Raw genomic sequence first — 18,413 nt, 5'->3', positions numbered from 1 at the left:
ACCAAAGCAGTGGCTCAAAATGTGCAAAGTTTGCAATGACACTTGGAAGCCGTTCCGTATCTGACATCACTCACTCGCAAAATAGTAAATGACTGAATGTTGTCGGTCTAGCCCTTAGAATAGGGGAGACTGTGAACTTTGGAGATTGAAAATTTAAAATATTTGTAGGCGTCAGCACTGGTTGGAGGGGCCCCTGGTGAATTTTTGCTGAGGGCCCCAACAGACTCTAGAACAGTGTTAATCTTCACACCATTTTCTAATTTAGTCATAGTCTCCTGACGAAAATGTCCTTTATATTTAATCAGATACTAGTCATTTGTTATTGATTTAATTTAGTCAATTAGTCACTGACTTAAATTGCACATCATTTTAGTTGACGACAATAGAAGATATTTTAGTCAACAAAATCAGACGCAAGCTTTTATTTTTATTATCAGAAGCTCCAGGGGGCGGGGCTTCACGGACCTGCAGGCTCCAGGCTGCACATTGTTGCACTCACCACACACACACACACACACACACACACACACACACACACACACACACACACACACACACACACACACAGCTTTGATGAAGTATGCTATGGTTTACAATGATTTTAGAACAGCTGAGGGGGTACGTGATAATCATCACTTTTAATGTAGTTTTCGTTTCGTCACATTTTCATCAATTAGATGATGAAGTAATATTATTTATCAAATCGTCAAATAACGGAGTTTCGTCTCGTCATCGTCACAGTTGAGTTATTTAAAAAGACCTTCGTCAACGAATATTTTTGTCATTTCTTTCGTTGACGAGTTTAACACTGCTCTAGAATCACCTCTGTTTATATGGTGCCTGTTTGCATCAACTGACAGCTCCTCAAAATTGAAGCTAAAACATTTGGAGCGCTCGGAGCTGTTTGATGCTATGAGGCCGCTGTTGGTAGTTTCAGTTGTCTCTCAACAGGGAGGTCGGGGGTTCGATCCCCAGCTCCACATGTCCGATGTGTCCTTGGGCAAGACACTTAACCCCAAGTTGCTCCCTCTGCTTCATCTGCGGTGTATGAATGCCTCTACCATCAGTGTGTGAATGTGTAGGTGTGACCTGTGGTGTCAAAGCGCCTTGAGTAGTCAGAAGACCAGAAAATAAATATACAAGCTCAAGTCCATTTACTATTCACCGTCTATAAAAATGGGTGTATGTCATGATTGACAGCTCTGCTGACCAATAAGGGTCTTGTAGCGCTGTGTACCAGATTTTCAGAGTAGAGGAGGAACAGTGAGAGGAAAACCTAACGGACAGAAACTAAAGAGTCACTGAACTTTCCATAACTGTGAGTGTTTGTACGGTGGCCGGTAGGTGTCAAAAGCTCGGCAACTGCTGAAACGACACATATTTTAAAAAAATATTCAGAAACGCTGCACATTCAAAAGCAAACTCTCGGAAGTAATGCAACGACTAAAAACACACTGCAAAAAGGCCAAAACAGCTGCATGAACATCTAACGACCTGCAAGAACAAAAATGAAACAATTCAAGAACACAAATATTCAGAAAACAAACTGCAGATACGGAAACGCTCGAAGTTCAGGATTCACAACAGAAGTGCTCCAGAACTGAAAGGGTGCGCTGTGGAGCTGTTTATTTACAGGAGAGAGAGTGACAGAGACCGGTACAGAAAGTTTTGTTTCCTAGCGCCCACCGTGTGATTGAGGAATCTGTTCTGCTGCGGACTGAACCCACCTGAGGGATCTTAGTGTTTTATCTGGAAGTTAAATGTGGGTAGAAGCACTTCAGCTCAAACTCTGAGGGTTTAGTCACCCGTCCACGTGTTGAGCAGCACAGGCAGCTTGTTTGGTCGAATGTTTTTTGTGGTCGTGGTTAAAAAAAAAAAGGCAGACTAGAGCGCTGCCACGTTGTATAAACAAGCGTCGTTCTTGATGGCACACGAGCCAGATCTAATTATAAGGAACTTGTTCTGAAACGGACAAGGACAGAAGAGTGGGTTATGTAGGCCAGAATTATTTCTGAAAAACACACAATCAAGTCCAAACGAAGCAGGACGGACAGTTAAAGGACACGTACACAGATCTTTCGATGACTCACCGTCGTGGTTGGCGTTGCCCAGCGTCCAGGGCTCGTCGGAGTCGAAGTGTGTGTCTCCTCCAATGCCGGCGCCGGGGAAGTACGCGTGGGCCAGGAAACCCCCCTCTCCGTCAAACGGAGAGCTGTCGCCATGGAAACCAGAGGCAAAGAATATCATGATGTCGGCCTCCTTCCCCTCGTTCTTGATCTCCGAGTGCGGCACCTCCTGAGTGAGATACGAGAGGAGCGGTGTTAAGAAAGTGAGTAGCAGAGAGGACTCCCATGATTCCCCACCAGCCTCGACGACATCTTTTGTTATTGTTTTGAGATAGAGCCCCCTGGTGGCGGATTTTACATACTATGCGTTTAAATCACATATTTGCTCCATTTAAAACAGAATAAGAAACAAACCCATCACAAACAGAGAGGGGTCAGAGGTTAAATGAGGCTTTGTAGGGGGTTTAAGATTCAGGGCAGGGGATCCCAAATTTACAAAAAAACGGGGATCCCCACTAACCCTGGCGGTGATTAAGACACATAACATAAACCCAGCACATCAAAACACTGTTAAAGAGGACATATCATCCCCCTCCTCCACCTTTTCAAACAGTCCCCCTGTGGTCTAAATGAAACATCTGTGCTGTGCTTTGGTCAAAATATAACATGAATCAAGCACCAGAGGAGGTTTGTGACCCTGTATAAACCAGCTCTCTCAGAACGCTCCGTTTTGGTGTGTGTGTCTCTTTAAATGGAATGACCCCCCCCCCGAGTTTTCCCCGTAGACATCACTCCTCTGTAGAGAGAATAAAAATGGCGGACCTGCCCAAAAGTTTTGTTCTAGGCTGGAGGTGGAGTCCATGGGTGGAGATACCAGGGGAGGGGAGGGGATTTTTTTTAACCAGAATCCCACTGTGACATCACAAGGAGAGCACATTTGAAACGGAGCATTTTTCTCTGTGTTGTAAGACTTATGCAGACCACAAACAAAGGACTGGATGGGTTTATTTCACATGTTGTGGGTCAGTAGACTCTCAGGTTACCCAGATATATGTTCAAAAACACTGTAGAAGTGGATTTTTCAGAATATGTCCCCTTTAAAATAGTAACACACACTCTAATGTAAAGCTCCATCTACGAGCCTTTGTCGACGACTTTACAGTAAATTAAAACGGAAGCCGTTTTAAAATCCGTTTGGTTTTGTACTTTCCCAGAGGCTTTGTCACTTTTTCTCGGGGCTTTTATTTTCCATGTTCACTTCCATTTGTTTTTACAGGAGGGATCATAAAAAAAGAGTCACAAAGAATATACACATCGTTTTTTCTCTGACCTGGAAGGAGAGCGGCGTGACGGTCTGCCACACGTTGAAGGCTTGTCGGATCGCTCTCTGAGTGTCCTTCTCTCCCACTTTAGGGGTGAAGTTAGATATGCTGCAGGAGAGAGAGAGAGAGAGAGAACAGAGGATTAAATTTACAAAGCTACAGAAGCTAGTACAGGCGAGGAGAATGACATGTTCACAACCTTTTCCCTCACATCGCTGTGACTCCCTGAAGGCAACACTCTGACATTCATACTGCAATTGTCAATAATAATCAGAATAACAAGCTGTGTTTCAAGCTAACGCTAACACCTATCGTCTGTCCTGTCATCTATGAAGTTTAATATGCATGTATGTACAGTATGTATTGGCTACATTCAGAAATTGCAGCAGCATCCTGTGTCGCTGTGTGTTGATGCATGTGCTGCTATAAGAGACAAACGAGGCAGAAAGGTCGTTAGAGAGCGAGGACGAGAAACGTGCCATCCATGTTTATTTAGCTTTCAGAGAGGGGACGATGTAAGATAACCTTCTTCATCAGTCAACATACTGAAAGATAACACTTTCATGTGATGTCTAAATAAATAAAAAATCCTTCTCGTTTGGATCGTGCCACGATAAACCGGAAGAGTCGAGCAAGGCTGGAGGGGACGTTGGAGGACAGACGGAGTGATTGACAGATGTGGTGAGGGAGGGGTGGAGGAAAGAAATCAGGACAAGTGAGAGGAAGAAGAACAGCAGGGTTAGACAGCAAAGTTCATTTCACACACTCTGCCTCTCAACAGGGGGCAAAGTGCTTTGTCCCCGACCAGAAGAAAAACATTATGGAAATAAAAATAAGCCCATTAAAGTGTGGCTGCATAACCACGTCCATATATGGGCACAAAGCAACGTCCTGAGGCAACACGTACAAGTCCATGAGGAATACAAGAAGAAGAAAGGTTTTCATGCTGTGACTGTACATTTTATGGTTGTGGTTTTTAATGGAGGGAATATAAAACCTGGATGCAGATCAAGTCAGGATGAGATGTTAAAGCTGCGTCCTGAACACGATCCATAAATCAGATGCTTTGACTTAAAATGATTGCTGTCAGCTACGATTAATCAAGGTCTGAAATTTAAAGGACAGTTAGTTCAAATCCACCACCAGGGGGCTCTCAATCAAAACAAAAATAAAAGCTAACGTCGAGGCCGGGCGGGGAATCATGGGAGTGATTCTCTCTGCTACTCCCCCCCTCCCGTTAGCTTGACTGAAAGTTAGGCTGAGACAGGATTTCCAGCATGGCGACCGCCATCGATGGGACTCCCAGCGCCCCCTGCAGGAACAGACGGGTGACGTCACGCAGGCTTCATCCATTAATATTTACAGTCTATGGTTTGGACAGTCCATGCGGTCTCAGCTAATCTTAAAGAAGCACGCTGCAGTGAAGCCCAATGTTTACAACTGTTAGCTTACAATACGACGGACCTGTGGGAGAATCATGAATGTCAAACTGGTTTTGACACGATCGTTTTGAGAGTCTGTGAGATTGATGGATCTTTAGTGATGATTAACGTTGTTTGTACCGTCTCTCGATGTGCTGACAGTGGACGTACAGTAAGTAGGTTTGAGATCCTCTGAGCATTTCATAACTCTCTGCTCGCTAATCCCTTTATAAAATGTACTTAGAAATCCAACTTTACAACCCAAGGCCCCACAATTTATCTGTGCCTGTGTGTGTGTGTATGTGTGTGTCTGTGTGTGTGTGTATGTGTGTGTGTGTGTGTGTGCGTGTGTGTGTGTGTGTGTGTGTATGTGTGTCTCTGTGTGTGTGTGTGTGTGTGTGTGTGTGTGTGTGTTCCAGGCGCACAGCAAGGTAGCAGTTGTCTGATTTGAGTAAATGGTGTGGAACGTTACGGCAGTGAGGCTGTCCAAATGACCTGTGGCCAAAACACACAGATGGTGCACTCTCCTGCACACTGAAGCCCACACACACCCACACACATGCGCATGCACACACACGCACGCACGCACGCGCACACACACACACACACGCATGCACGCACGCACGCACACAAACACAGATGATGCACTGTCCTGCACACGAACACAATGCACCGATTCAGACACACACGTCCAGCACTTCAGGTTTCATATCCAAAGACAAGCAGCGATACAGTTCAATCAGGAGAGACGAGTGGAAAAAAAAGATTATTTATTACAATGGATAACTTGGTAATAAATAATAAATAATAAATAATGCTTACGCTACACACAAACTCACATCGTCCTGCGCCTACAGGCGAGAACACAAAACTTTCTGTTTCTGCTTCTTATCCTTTTTAATCTAATGTGCTTTGTTGGCAGGAAAGTTGAGATAAACTGAAACATCAACATCAAAGTGAAGCATCTCCCTCTCCCTCGTTTATCCCACTCTCCCTCTATCTCTCTCTCCCTCGCTCTCTCTCCCTCTCTCTCCCTCTCTCTCCCTCTCCCTCGTTTATCCCACTCTCCCTCTATCTCTCTCTCCCTCGCTCTCTCTCCCTCTCCCTCGTCTATCCCACTCTCCCTCTATCTCTCTCTCCCTCGCTCTCTCTCGCTCGCTCTCTCTCTCCCTCGTCTATCCCACTCTCTCTCTCTCTCTCTCTCTGCTGTTTTTGAAAATTCACCTCACTGTCCTGAGGCATCGATGGAAATTTTCGTTGAGAGACACACAGTTGCATAATCCTGCAGCTACAGCATCGCACAGGGGGGTGATAATTCACAGTTGCCAGCAGCCCCTGAAATTCCTCCAAATGTGTCTCTTTGCATCGCCGTCAGTGTCGTGTCAGCACGCCGCTCCAGCTGCTGCTCGGAGCAGAGAGGAAAATCCTCCTGACTGAGCCCATCAGTATCATGAAATATCACAGACTTCTTCTGAATCTGAACAAAGTCAGCAAACTGAGAAACAACCAGCATTACCTTTAATGTCGATGTGTTAGAGTGTTCGGTGCATAAGACTGAATCTCAGTGGATATTTAAACTGAATCACAGGAAGAAAATGTGGTTAAAAAATGGTTGCATTCCTCAAAATATCTAGATAATTTCAGGAGGACTGCTCCGGATATTCTCCTGACCTGGCTGTTCATATATGCTATGTCTCTGTAGGAGAGCGGAGGCTTCAGTATGGAGGAGGCGTGGCCAAACAGCAGTTTGTTTTGGTTTCATGCTGGAGCTCAAGGGCGACATCTACTGGATCAAAAAGACGCACATTCTTCCTTTAATAAAGATGACAGCGTCTCTATCAGGGCTTTGACCGGACGCAGAGCGAGGAGGATGGGGGCACACGACACGATCCGTAGGAGACAATAATACGGGGAATTTCACCGCCGCTGACCGTCACCAGCGCCTTTCTGAGAAGTTAAAGGATTTCCAACTAGAAGCGCTCAGAGCGGCCGCACAAAAAAAGGCTGCTGGTCCCTAATGAAACAATAAATATAAAATTATAGACAGAATTATAGAATTACAACTATGATAATTGCAAAAAATAAGATACACAGAACGAGAAACACACGACAGACAGATAAAAAAATCCCACAAATTCTCTAAAAGGGGAACTATATATGACGTACAGCATACTTTCTCCAACACCAGTTTAGACATAAAGTAATAATTTGTTCATCAGATATAATAAAATCATCGAGGTAGAATCCCGTCTCCTTCAAAAACGAACCAAACTAAGTTAGACACATATGCGTGTGGTTCATATGAGACAGGGCTGACTGGCGCCTAAGAAGAAGACAAATGAAGTTATGAACGATCACGGGGATTCGGCCTGAACAATGGCAAGCCGGTCTGGAGACACCACTGAGCTGCAGGAATGTGACAGGTGATAGCAGGTGAAACATAAGGACGGGGTCTGAGGAGGCTCGGATACAGTAAGGAGTAACCAGATCGGACTGTGACCTCACTCTGTGGGTTTTAGGTAACACTGGAGTGGGTAGAGCTGTAAGGCAAGAGAGCTGGGATGCCTTCAGTGCCTCGAGGGAGCGTCGTAATTTACATTAGATCTGAGTGGTGAGGAGGCGGGGAGGAGCGAGAAGTGAGGGAAAGACGGAGCAGGGTGTTTAGAGATTCACACTTCTATCAAGAAGAAGATGGATCCGCTTACTCACAGTACAATAAAACGCATTATAATAAATACAACCATTATGATTTTAAAAGTAGCAATCGATTTGATCTGTGTTCGGGGCTCATGGTGACACCTGTGGCAACACGTTGAATTGCAGGTCGTCCTTTTGACCAAAAGAGAAATACAAATAGAATCCGAGCTGACTGCTCGTCTTTATTTTAACCATCGACTGTAAAAAAAAGAAAACATGGACAACATAACAGCCACTCGAAAGTGAAGCCAAAACATTTAAAGCTCCCCCTACTGACAGGCTGCAAGTATAGGTCATAAGCTCCGCCTCCTCCATGTTAACAGATGGGACATGGGTCAAACTATAAAATTAAAATACAATGTTCTCAAAGATGCTTTTCACCATATTTATTATGATGATTTTCTTGAGAAGTTCAGTTTAATTTGTTATTTGATGCTATAAAAATAAGTATCACGTCATGATTGACAGCTGTGTTGACAAATGAGGCTCCTGCGTTGTTGTGTGCACCACATAACGGTGAGAAGACCATTATAACTTGTTTCTGTATTAAAGGCAGGGTTGGTAATTTTCTAAAACTAGCATGATTTTGAAAGTAGCATTCCCTCAGTGCTCCGTCTGCACCCCCTCCCCTCTGTGCTCCGTCTAAAGCCACGCCCCCCTCACTTACACTTAGACATTGGTTGAAGTTTTTACAGACTTACAAACTGATACAGATGATGGATTTTCTTAGTTCCTTTTTCAGAGAACATGAGTTATTAATGTCTGTCAGGACCTAAAGACAATTTCCACCAAAATCTTAAAAAGTGGATCTGGAGCAACTCTGCCTTTAAGTTTGAAGCAACAACCAACTCCTGGTTCACTTAGCTTAGCCTTTGGGCTGAAAATGGTGGAAGAGCCTAGCTCCCTTCTTGGGTAACAACACCAACAAAAGCCAACAAAAATGAACAACGTACTCTCAGACATTTTGTTTTTTAACAAAAGTTTGCACGGACAAACAATGCACAACCAGGAAACAAACCCCACATAGCAGAAAATCAGAACAACATTGTTACTTTGTGAAGCACATGTCCATCTTATGTAACTAACTGTTGAGCTGTTGCATTTATTTCCCCTGAGGGTAACTGGATCTGAAATCTAGGATCAGCAACTCAGAGCTCTTGACAACAGCTTCATATAAAGTTACAGATTATCGAAGTTAATGAGGAAGCTAATGAAGAAATATGTGGTTAAAGGATGTTAATGTCCTGTGAAACCATGAGACGTGTAAATCAACGAAGGACAGCAGGAACAGGGGGATTGAAAGGAGCAGGAAAATGTGGGAATATGCGAGGAAGACATGGTTACATTTTGGTTATACTTTTAATGAGAAGCTGCCCAAATACGCAGAGCATTGTTTCAATTTGAGTCATGACACTAAAGGTTATTTTGGATTTGAATTTTAGAGCAGGGGAGGGACTGTGTGGGAGAAAACGAGTGAGAGAGAGCGAGTGAGAGAAATGGAAGCAACAGAGGATGAAGTGGGCAGAAGCAACAATGGGAACTGCTGGGATGTGTTCAATATCTCGTGGGACAGCTCTAATCTGCATTAGACCTATATTACATGGCTGAGCTGCTGGTTGGTTTCTCACATCATCCAGTGGAGGGTTTTACTGCATGTAGACAGCGGAAGACAATGGAGTGAGGTGGGAAGAGAGGAGAAAAGAAGAGAAAGACAGAGAGACAGAGTGGGTGGATGTAATGCAGGGATACAAGATGCATTCAAGGTCCCACGAGACGGAGCTAATTTACATTAGGCCCAGCCAAGTTCAGGCGAGGAGAGAGAGAGAAAGAGAGAGAAAGAGACAAACAATCAGAGAGAGAGAAAGAGAGAGAAAGAGAGAGAAAGAGAAAGAGACAAACAATCAGAGAGAGAGAGGAGGAGGAGGAAAGAAAAGACAGAAAAGGAGGAGAAAAAAGGAAAGAGTAAGAAAATCATAAAATGAAAAAAAGAGAAGAATAACGTTTGCAGCCTTGATGACATCTGAAGCTAATGACAGAACAACGATGATAGATGGATGGATGGATGGATGGATGGATGGATAGATGGATGGATGGATGAGTGGATGGATAGATGGATGGAAGGATCGATGGATGGATGAGTGGATGTGTGGATGGATGGATGGATGGATGGATGAGTGGATGCGTGGATGGATGGATGGATGGATGGATGGATGCGTGGATGGATGGATGGATGGATGGATGAGTGGATGCGTGGATGGATGGATGGATGGATGGATGGATGCGTGGATGGATGGATGGATGGATGGATGGATGGATGGATGGATGGATGAGTGGATGCGTGGATGGATGGATGGATGGATGCATGGATGGATGGATGGATGGATGGATGGATGGATGGATGGATGGATGGATGCGTGGATGGATGGATGGATGGATGGATGGATGGATGGATGGATGGATGGATGAGTGGATGCGTGGATGGATGGATGGATGGATGCATGGATGGATGGATGGATGGATGGATGGATGAGTGGATGGATGGATGGATGGATGAGTGGATGCGTGGATGGATGGATGGATGGATGGATGGATGAGTGAATGCGTGGATGGATGGATTGATAGTATAAACTTAAAAATAAGCTTTTACTGAATCATAAAAACAACAGAGCAGTCAGATACCAGGTAGAGTAGACGGACAGAAAGATAGATACCTGTAGGAGATCTTTTTATCCCTCCACTTCTGTCCCGTCAGTGCGTAGCGTTTATTCCTCTGACGGCGGCTGGTGTGAGGATGATCTGGAACGCCACAGCGAGGTCTCCTCATCCACCTGAACACAACATGACACATTGAAATGTCACTATCGTCACTGTGTCACTACGAGGACCCAGTGCTGTGTGAAACCTGACTTATCAGAGGACTCTGACCTTTGTTTAGCTTGTCTCCTTATATCCATGTCAACATTTATATTTGGAAGGAGAGTTTTCAGTCGTACTTAGTCTGATTATGTTTTGATTTTCGGGGGAAGCAGCGGTGATATCTTGGTTTAGTCTCTCTGAGTTCAGCCTACTCAAAGCACTTTTACAACGCAGGTCACACATTCACACACTGATGCTAGAGGCTGCTGTGTAGAGTGACGGAGCAGCGGGAGCAAGTCGGGGGTTAAGTGTCTTAACTAAGGACACATCGGACATGTTGCTGCAGGAGCTGGGGATCGAACCCCCAAGACGACCGACTCTACCAACTGAGCCACAGCCGCCCCATTGAATATCGTTTTGGTGCTGATGAATATGTTTGTACACCACAGCCGATGATGCCGATAGCCATGTTCTAAATAAAAATTTAGGCAATTGCCAATTCCCATACCAATGTTTGTTCATGACTTCTTTAAGTGTATGACTCCCATAATGCAACATGTTCTCTCATGCTTGACATGAACACAAGTCAGAGTTTGTCCAACAGGTGACTTCACCTGCCCGATAATAAACCTCTTCTCTGAATCAGCAGTTAGGTTTACTAGATGTCCGCATTAAAGTGATTTGTCACAACAGATAAAAATCGGCTCTGACATCGGTTCATGCCTCAATATTCGCCAATGTGCCGATTTCTGTCAAAAGGGCTGATCCCCAGTTACATCCAAAAAACAGAATTTACAAAAATGTTAATAGAAAGATTTGAATTTAGTGACAAAAAATTAAACTGAATCTGGAACAAATGTAAACAGATTTCATAGAGCCCTACTGAAAGGATCATAAACTCACTCTATAGTTGTCTCGTCCAGTATTCCCGTCACGGGAATGCCGTAGAAGCGCTGCATGGCGGCCACAGCGGACTGCATGGCTTTCTCCTGCCGCAGGTCTGACGTGCGGACGTCGTGAGGCAGCAGGTAGCCATAGTTCTTCAGCCATGTCTAAGAGAGAGAGAGAGAGAGAGAGAGAGAGAGAGAGAGAGGAGGTTAGATTAATCATCACCTGTTTCCTCGACCTGAGGCTTCTTTTCATTCTACATAAACAATCGCTACATACATTGATAACACTTTTTGTGAAGCAAGTGATCGCTGGTAATTGATACTGATTTGTCTCAAAGATAATGAGGGGCGTCACCACCCCCCCTCCCACTGGCTCCAGGTGAATTCTCCTGATTATATCCTGCTGTGTTCTCACATCAGCTCACTCTGACTTTCTGCAGAATCAATACGAGGAGGCTGCAGGAGAAACTCCGGGTGAAGTCAGAGTGAACACATTCTGCTTTTTGAGGAGTTTTCTGCATGTATAAAAGCCTTAAAAGTAAGCACAGTGGATGTAGCCAATGAAGAATAGCCTTACACTCTTATTCTTTCTGAGGCCAGCAGGGGGCGACTCTCTTGCTTGTCCGTCTGTATTTAAGTCTAAGAAGATGAGTCGCCTACTCAGTTAATTTATTATCTCAGAAAAGTCCACTCTTAATTCTTAATATCTTTCCTTACATCAACATGTTGATTTGGTGACTTCTGGACTAAAACAGACAATAAAGAATGTTAAACTTAGAAGCAGACATGACCGTCGTGTGATTAAAAGTCAAGCCTTCATATCTGGCTACCAAAAAACCCCAAAATGGCCACTTCCACTTCTACAAACAGTTATTATTTAACATACACCAGCAATTTGGAGTAAGTGTGTACATAAAAAAAGAGAAGCATCTGCCTTTATGTGTCTTTATTTAGTCGAGAGCTCCTCTGATGTGGCAGAGCAGAACAAAAGGAAGGACTGAAGGGTGGAGATGGAAACGGACAAAGGGCTGGGAAAAAGCAGAGAGGACACAGAGGGATTTATCGAACCTGTCTGAGGAGAAGCCCAGACAAAGACATGAAAAGGATGAAAGAAGAGCTTTTTAGACGAAAACTTTCACAGAAAATTAGATTCACACCGATCCAAAATCGATGCGGAAGCCACAAGTTTCCACGGATGACTCTTATTACGTTGTATTTTTCACTTTGCTTGTGCGCCTGTCTCTTTAATATGACATTACACAAGCTCTCAGCTCTCCTGAGAGACACAGAGAGGAGAGAGAGAGAGAGAGAGAGAGAGGAAAAATGGAGACGGGGGAAGGAAAGAGAGGGAGGTAATTTTTAAGAGAAGAGGGGACGAAAAGAAGAAGATAAAAGAAGGGAGAGGAAGGAGAGAGGAACGGGGGAGGGGAGCGAGGGCAGGGAGAGATAACGAGGGGGGAGGCTGAGTCCTTCTCTACAGCAGGTCATTAATATTTCAAAGTGTGTGCCAGCCTCTCCCAGCCAGTCCGAGCCCAGAAACCTGCACTCAGCTACAATATGAACGTGTGCTTCACTATCACGGCAGAACCAGAGAATCAGTCCGTCGTCGTTTCCCCAAGACAGAAACCGAACGACGTCTATTTAGGCGTTGAAGCTATAAACAAATATTCTCACTGTCATGCAGATTGATTGAGATTGTTTGCAGGGCGTTGATTAATTTTTGACAATCAGAGACTGTCTAAGTAATCCCTAACTCGCATCTTTTCATTTCGGTCTCAGCTGTCAAAGAAAATATTAAAGGGGACACATTATGAAAAATCCACTTTCACAGTGTTTGTGAACATATATCTGTGTAACCTGAGTGACTACTGACCCACAACATGTGAAATAAACCATCCAGTCCTTTGTTTGTGGTCCGCATAAGTCTTACAACACAGAGAAAAATGCTCTGTTTCAAATGTGCTCTCCTTGTGATGTCACAGTGGGATTCTATTTTTAAAAAATCCCCTCCCCTCCCCTGGTATCTCCACCCATGGACTCCACCCCCAGCCTAGAACAAAACACAGGTCTTCCATTTTTATTCTCTCTACAGAGGAGTGATGTCTACGGGGAAAACTCAGGGGGGGGGAGGGTCATTGCATTTAAAGAGACACACACACCAAAACAGAGCGTTCTGAGAGAGCTGGTTTATACAGGGTCACAAACCTCCTCTGGTGCTTGATTCATGTTATATTTTGACCAAAGCACAGCACAGATGTTTCATTTAAACTACAGGAGGACTGTTTGAAAAGGTGGAGGAGGGGACTGTTTGAAAAGGTGGAGGAGGGGGTCCTGTGTCCTCTTTAAATAAAAGGTATTCAAACATTTTTGTCAATCGGCAGTAGTAAAAAAAAAAGAAAATATTCAAGGCCAGCTACGGCAGCGTTTGTGTCTAAGTTGTGTGTTTAGCTAACTGATTCAGATTGTGATCCTAATCTGCTTTTAATCCTCAGAGTAAATGTGAACACAGCGCACGCCACATGGTCCACAAGCTGAGCAGAAACCGAGCGCTCACAATCCAATTAAAAAATGTTGTGTTGGTGATAAGACGCCACTGTTCTCTCACAATCCATCTGACTCCTGTTATTGTATCTGCTCTGTTCAGACGCCGATAAAAAGACATCAAGAAAACCGCTCCCGGCAAAAACCAATAAAGCTCATTCACTGCGACTGTCAGGATACGAGAGCCCGATTTAATAAAGACAAAAAACGATGATTGCTCAGTTTAATTTATCACAATGAACTGCACACGAGGCAATCCAAACAGGGGCAGGGATTTTATTAAGAAAGGGTTACTCATTGTTTGATTTTCATTTTACACAATAAGTTAACAGACTAAAGAGTCGTTAAAAATCATTCAATCCACCGGCTCTAACATTTTCTTTTTTTTGTTTCCAATGTTTCTGTTTCGGTGGCCAACGAGGGCAACCGACCCACAACAGCCCAAACTATTTAAAGAAAAAACGTTCAGCGAATTCAGAAACTATGCAAATATAAAAGAGCACAATGCAACAACAACAAACACGCTGCAAATACATAAACTAGGGCCCAACCGATGTGGGATTTTTGCTGCATTTACTGATATCGATATTTGGGAGAGAAAAAAATCTGATAGCGGGCTATATCTTTATAGTAGGGCTTTCAAACTTGCAGAAAACTCCTGAAGAAGTCCTGATGTTTGCAGGAAGAGCTGCATGTGTGAACGCAAACAACCTCAATTTTCACTCGGTCTCCGCGGACCTCAGTGTTTGTGTGTAGATGCATGCATGTGTTGCTGTCAGATATTTGCAGGTGTCTAAGTGCATGATATTTGTGTGCACCCTTGCACCTTTGAGAGTGTGTGTGTCTGTGTGTGTGTGTGTGTGTGTGTGTGTGTGTGTGTGTGTGTGTGTGTGTGTGTGTGTGTGTGTGTGTGTGTGTGTGTGTCTCTGCTCTCTGCTGATGAGTGGGCCAGCTGCTGCCGGCTCATAGGAAGCAGTTTGAATTAAATAATTCACCAGCTGCTATTATACAACAATTACTACAGTGGCATCAAAGCCCTGACACACACACACACACACACACAAACGGGCACACACACACACACACACACACACAAGTATATGCAAAATTAAAACCACTGAGTTATGTTGCTGTTAATAAATGTTTAATTATTATTTTCCTCTGACTCGGACGACAAAGGTTTTCTTAGCTGGTGTTGGGGGAGAAACCACAGAGACACACACACACACACACACACACACACACACCTCTGTAAACACCACGTGCACACATCACCTGAGAAACACAATTATCAGGAGAGGACAGGAGGAGAGGCACTGCAGAGACTTACAGCCTCTTCACACTTTCCTCAGAGGCCGAGATATTTAGGACCAAACGACCACATTACATGTTCAGGACGTCGACAGGGCTGACCATTAAACCAATAACTCAAACATTCAATTTCAGCAGCTGATGGGAAGCTGAAGGAAGTCCAGGCACCAATCAGATACACTCATTTTTAAAACCAGAAATAAAAATTCTCTCTCACCGGCTGAAGAGCAACCAGAGCAGAAAACTTCACTCACTTCTCCTCTATGGAGGTTTAACAGCTGCAAGGGACAACTACTGACTCAGACCAGCACAACCCACAACACCACGACGCTAAAGTTTACTGTAGATACGTTTTTTTGGCTCTTAAAATATGTATTTGAAATATTTTCATCTTCAAGAAAAGAAGAGAAAAGGGGCGAGCAGAGTCAAAATGTGCAGTGAGTTTTGATTTTCTTCTCATGGGGTGAAACAGCAGCTCAGAGGTTTGAAGCCGCAGCCTTGTTTTTCACCCTGGACGTCTCTGGGCCAAGCTGTCTGTTTGCATCTACGTCCGACCTGCCCGCCCGTCCTCCTGATTGGCCGCGTCTCCGTCTCTCTCTCTGTCCGTCTCTGAGCCTGTTTGGCTGTCTGTTCTCTGATGCCTCAACCTGTGCGTCAGCCTGCTAGTGCGTCTCCTCCGTCTGCCGGTGATAAAAATAGACCTCATCTCCCCCCCTGCTAAACTATTTACTGCCCTCTCAGCTGGAGTGCATTGGGTGCAGAGCCACCAGGCGCTCCCTCTTGTCCAAACTGTGAGTGTGAGGCCGGGTAAGTGGGGCTGATTATCTCTCTGCATGTCACAAAATAGTGACAAATGTCAATCATTAAGTGGCAGAGCGATGGTGACGTCTTTAATGAGCTTGTTTGTCTGACTGGCTTCACACTGTTAAGTCTGACGTCATGGACCCAGTGCACACAATCAAACTCCCCCGGGTGTCCCTAAGTGAATAAGTCTTAACTTCAGCTGCGCGGCGCAGTACGTCAATGTCAGGTCCAAAAAAAGCAGCACCTGGAGGGGAAGCGAGCGCTCTCTTAATTTGTTGCTCATGAGTAATGTCGAGCTCTCCTGCATCTTCTATTTTGTGCCTGCACTCCTCTTCCTTCTTCAGGCACACGTCATCACTTTTGTCCCCACTTTTATTTTTAGAGACATCGTCAGGTGCGACCGCCGTCTCCTTTCAACCGCCCGAGCTTTTGCCTTCTTTACTAAAAAAATGCTCTCAGGTGTGCTTTGTGGAAGAGTGCTGGCGACAAAAACAATTCTTCATTTTGCATAACGACACCAAACACATTTTTATTGTGACACATTAGTTTTATGTCAGGTTTACACAAGCAGCTGATGAGAAAGGTAAACCCAGGGTTCAGGTGGGAGAGGGACCCAAGAATAAAGGCCTTCAAACACTGTAACTTTTGGATGCGTAATCAGATTTTTAAAAAAAATGTACACACAGACCACACACACATGCACGTACAGTGTGTGCCAGTGATGACAATAACTAATCAGACCTATTTGTTTTTTTGTACCAGGCTGTAAACATGTTAATTTCTGCAGGATTTTGCACTTTCACATTGGCTTCATTTTTAAAGACCGGAGGTTGCCGCTAGGAAAAAATGCAGAAAATCGAACCTGTTCTGAAAAACAAATGACGGATGAAAGTTTCTGAGTCAGTGTGCAAACATGAGTGGCACAACATGAGTCTTATTTCTTTTTTAAAGATCCTCAATTTCGGACGAAAAAAACCTACTCAGTGTGTGATGGATGAAGTGGATGATGCGTTCAGATGAAATGTCAAATAAGAATCGACATCAGCGCAAAGACAGAAACTAAAAAAAAGCAAAGACTGGGATAAAAAAGAAAGATGGACACTGTATGCACGGGGACACTTGAGGGCCCCCGATGAAATCTTGGAGCTTGGCCTACCCTTGCGGCAACCTCTCAAGCCAATGAGGAAAAGTAAACAAAAAAAAAACTGCAGTTCCTACAGTGTCCACTTGAGGCTGGATGCTTTAAACGTAAACAATGAACATGTTTACAGCCTGGTTCAAAATGTGCCTTCACAAACTGTACAGGGGGTGAATGTTTAAAATAACTTTTATTTATATTAAGTTTAAGAGTTGCCAGGAGGCTTAAGCCCCGCCCCTCTTTGCATGTTACCACAATAATCTAAAGTTGGGTTAGAGTCAGTATTTCTGTTCGTCTGAGCCGAGTGAAGAGTCGTACTTGAAGATCTCAGAGGATCTTTGGTGCGAGGTAAGGGGGGGGGGGGGGGGGGGGTGAATCACTCTGGACTGTGTGCTCACCTCCCCGGCAGCCTCACTTATCTCCTTTCCTGCAAACGTCTCCGCACGATAATGAAAACCCACCGAAGAAATCAAAAGTCAACAGAGTCGGCGGTGCAGAACAGCGAGTGATTAATGAATGAAATCACTGCTCGATGTAGCTCCCCGAGAGCGACTGTCTGCTGCTGCTCCGGGTTTTCATATTTGTGCTGAAAATGAAAAGCAGTCAGCGTCGTTTTGTCAGGAAAAGATTCCCTCGTCAGCCGAGGACGGCGAGTGAAGACAGAGATTCTGTTTGTTTGGCGCCGAGTTTTATTCCCTTCATTTCTTCACCGAGACAATCTCTGATATGATCTAATGGATCACCTGGAATAAACTCGGGGTTCTTCTGCCCGTTCATGTAGAGAAGTCAGGAGGTGAAAAACGGATATTAAAAGGGAAAACTCTCGCATGAAGCTTTTGTGTGCTGAGAAAAGAAAAAAAGGCGGGAAAAAAAAAGCTGGGTGCTGCGCTTCTTCTCCACTCGGCCGCCTTCTGCTGCGAACGCTCTCTACTCAAGACGCTAAGTGGACACAGGGCCCAAAACAAAGTGATCATAGAACAACAAGTTACCCTCTTATAAGTGGTCTCAGCTTCTACATCCTGAGACTAGGGCTGTCATCCCCCTGTCAAGAAGTTACACACAACCCAAAGTGGTCTCGGGGTTTCTGGGAAATTGTGTTCGTTAAAGGCGTCCTGTCCAGCAAGTCAAAAATGTTGATAAATTAAAAGTTTATCTGGTTTAGCTGGTTTTGTTTAGACGCTCACGATAGTGTTGGAGTCAAGACCTCACTAACCCGAGACCAGAGTGCTCAGGGGGGCGCAGGGTGAGACCGACACAAGACCAAGACCATAAATATCACTGAAAAGTCATCATCTTGTGTGGAGGGGGCGTGTCACTCACTTAGAGCGTAACACCGGGGAGGTTGTGGTCGTAACCAGGGGAAAAAT

General features: G+C 44.4%; 1 protein-coding gene across 1 annotated transcript in view; it reads right to left on the bottom strand.

The window, feature by feature from the left end:
* mmp24 (matrix metallopeptidase 24) overlaps positions 1-18,413 on the bottom strand; it is a 70,654-nt gene that overhangs the window by 36,706 nt on the left and 15,535 nt on the right. Inside the window, exons 2-5 of the mRNA XM_061041541.1 lie at positions 11,266-11,414; positions 10,218-10,334; positions 3,397-3,496; positions 2,091-2,295 (exon numbers count right to left, since the gene is read on the bottom strand). Coding sequence (XP_060897524.1) covers positions 2,091-2,295; positions 3,397-3,496; positions 10,218-10,334; positions 11,266-11,414 — 571 coding nt within the window. The remainder of the gene's footprint in view (positions 1-2,090; positions 2,296-3,396; positions 3,497-10,217; positions 10,335-11,265; positions 11,415-18,413) is intronic.

This window comes from Labrus mixtus, chromosome 7, assembly GCF_963584025.1.
Source record: "Labrus mixtus chromosome 7, fLabMix1.1, whole genome shotgun sequence".
Classification (NCBI taxonomy): domain Eukaryota; kingdom Metazoa; phylum Chordata; class Actinopteri; order Labriformes; family Labridae; genus Labrus; species Labrus mixtus.
Note: the sequence above shows the minus strand (reverse complement) of the source record. Positions and strands in the feature narration are given on the sequence as shown.